General features: G+C 44.8%; 1 protein-coding gene across 2 annotated transcripts; it reads right to left on the bottom strand.

Annotated features, from left to right (window-relative positions):
• Positions 1–900: 900 nt before the first annotated feature.
• On the bottom strand, positions 901–1,930 carry LOC108023372 (uncharacterized). 2 transcript variants are annotated; one of them, XM_017092820.3, is made up of 2 exons: positions 1,434–1,930; positions 901–1,275 (listed from the first exon to the last, which is right to left on the bottom strand). In XM_017092820.3, the coding sequence occupies exons 1-2, from the start codon at positions 1,670–1,672 to the stop codon at positions 1,185–1,187; spliced, it is 330 nt and encodes a 109-aa protein (XP_016948309.1). In that variant the 5' UTR covers positions 1,673–1,930; the 3' UTR covers positions 901–1,184. The 2 variants fall into 2 exon arrangements, with proteins under 2 accessions (XP_016948309.1, XP_016948402.1); XM_017092913.3 differs by having other exon boundaries at positions 1,458–1,930.
• Between the last annotated feature and the right edge of the window lie 640 nt (positions 1,931–2,570).

Genomic DNA, 2,570 nt, shown 5'->3' with positions numbered 1-2,570 from the left:
AAAACAAAATGGGACCGAAAATCTAGGCATTTGTCTTAGAATATCTATATTTATGCGTGGCCGGCTTGACTGTATTCTTTTCCTACGAGTTGAACTAAAATCAGGCGAGAAATATTGTATATTTATTAGAGCATTTTTATTTCTTTGTTCATGTTTTTCTCAGTGCTCGCAGGCTAACGGGTTAGGTACGGTCATGGTTAATGAATTCTAGCCTACTCTGGGCGAAGCCGCATCGAGGCCTTCGAGAAATTTCTCATTGCACGGGACTCTCGCTGGCCAAAATGCGGTTCACTCCACTCATTCACCCGTCTCGCTCTTACGCACACACACACGCGTGACTTCGGGTACTCCGCCGCTGGTCCTGGGCACTCTCCTCGAGGTCGTATAGGTAAACTGCTTCCTGGGTCATTTGGCACCAGTCACTCGACTGCACCACTGTTCGCACTCCGAAGGCAAAAGACTCCTGTTGTCCACATGAATTTGCTCTGCGCCGCGTGTCTAAGAGTCACCTGCTTGCACTTCTGGTCCGGTGCGCCGCGTTTTACAAAGTGACAGAGTCAAGCTTTGCCGCCGCGTTTTGTTCAAGTTTTCGGCTGCTCTAGATTTTTTCCACTTGTCGAAGTTTAGGTACTCCTTTTCTCTCGCTCTTCCCTTGGCGAATGCCAATTTTCGGGGGTTATTTTTCTCTTTGATCGCATGTCCTCTCTCGCTTGCTCCTGTGCGGCGCTGCTCACGCGAGCACTTGCCGTGGTGAATATTCCGTTGCTCTCCTGGTGTGTGTGTGTGGCTACTGCTGATGTGAGAACGAAGGGGGAAAGCTTAACAGAACCTATCGCTTGGGCTTAGCTAAGATAATTATTGTGTACCAATATAACTACAAATCTTCAATTATGGGTTAAGCTTACATATTAAGTGCACAGTACAAAGTTTTACAAAGTTATTCGCAAGGGTTTTGTTTAGTTGTTAGCTGCTGTTGTTGTTGCGGCTGGCGCTGTTGTAGCTGCTGGCTGCTGTTGTTGTTGGCGCTGGCTGCCGATGTTGTTGGCGCTAACTGGCGTTGTTGTTGGCGCTATTTGTGAGGGGTCAAACGACTCATCACATCCCTCTCCTACTTCGGGGGGCGTTGAGAAATGGTGATCCAGTTTGTTTTCGAGATGTGTACCCGGAATTCCTCTGCCGGATAGTTAATGACGACTCCGTTCGGGCCCGCGTCCCCTAAGGTGGCCGTAGCCGTCGCCATGCGCCACATGTGGGACGTGTTGTCCGACGCCATGTCTGTAGGAGAGAACAAAATGGTATTAGTGCTTTGTTTCAACAATTACTAAATGGGTTTTAATTGTTTAGTTAGTAATCATGGGGAAAAAAAGGTTCGCTGCAGTGACACTGGGAGCGTTGATTTCCCACTAGGAAAGTGGAACGTTGGGAAGGCGCACCCTCCAGCAAGTGGCCCCACTGACTCAAACATCGGCTCCTGTCGCAGTGTTCCTGGTTGACTCTCGCCTCGGCCCCATCGATCGTCACTCGCCGGCTTGTTTGTGGTTAGTTCGTTGCTATTGTGCCGTCTTTGTACGGACTTCTGGCGCTGCTGCTGCGCTACTATCTTCTTGTATGCTCTCGCCGTCTGTGGGTATCCTTGGATGCTTCTCTGCTGCTCTCGTCTTGATGTGTACATTTCTTGGTGCTGGCTTCTCGTTGCTTCCGCCTTGATGCGGGTATCCTTGGTTTCAGTATCTCTGCTGTTCCTGTTGCTCTGCTACGGGTTTTTTTATAGCGTCAATCTATCGCTAAGCCTGCTCCGCCATCTGAATGTCATCATTGTCGTCCAGTCGTCTGAGCACCAGATTCTGGGTTTCTGGCTCGTTGACTGCTCTGGGTATGTTGTATGTTATGTTCCCACACTATGGTGAAGGAAAATAACTTAATTACTTTGTACGGGCCTTCGTACTTGCGTGCTAGCTTAGCGGCAAAGTTATCCGCTGCCCTGCACAAATAATGCTGTTTTACGAAGACCAGCGATCCTATGGTCGGTCTCCACGCACGTCGCCTGAGATCGTAATGCTTCCGCTGCTCCGACGAAGCTCTCTGAGTGTTCTCCTGCACTACCTTGAAAAATAACGTAATATTATGAAGTTATTTTATTAGTATATTTTACTTAAAGGAATCATTTTTATTATTATTTTTTGTTTGTTTTTTTTTTACATACAAAGAGACTGGAATTGGGAATGATATTTGAATTTAAATAATAAGTATTTTTAAAGCATGGCCATGCTAAATGCAATTATGAAATAGACGTTTTTTATCTATCTTTGTGAACTGTTTGTTTTTTGTTCTTATTATTCGTTATTATAATGTTATTTCTTTCTCCTATTTCCGTTACTTTATACGGACCGGTATATTGATAATCTAACTTATGACCTGTTTCATTTCTTATCTGATCACCTACTGATATATCTATGTTGTTTATTTTCTGATCATATTGTATTTTATTATTATTCTTAGTTTCTTTTATCATTACTTTAGCTCTTTTGTATGCTACTTCCAATCTATATTTACTTTCCTTGGCATAGTCA

This window comes from Drosophila biarmipes, unplaced genomic scaffold (genome assembly GCF_025231255.1).
Source record: "Drosophila biarmipes strain raj3 unplaced genomic scaffold, RU_DBia_V1.1 ptg000009l, whole genome shotgun sequence".
NCBI classification, from domain to species: Eukaryota; Metazoa; Arthropoda; class Insecta; order Diptera; family Drosophilidae; genus Drosophila; species Drosophila biarmipes.
Note: the sequence above shows the minus strand (reverse complement) of the source record. Positions and strands in the feature narration are given on the sequence as shown.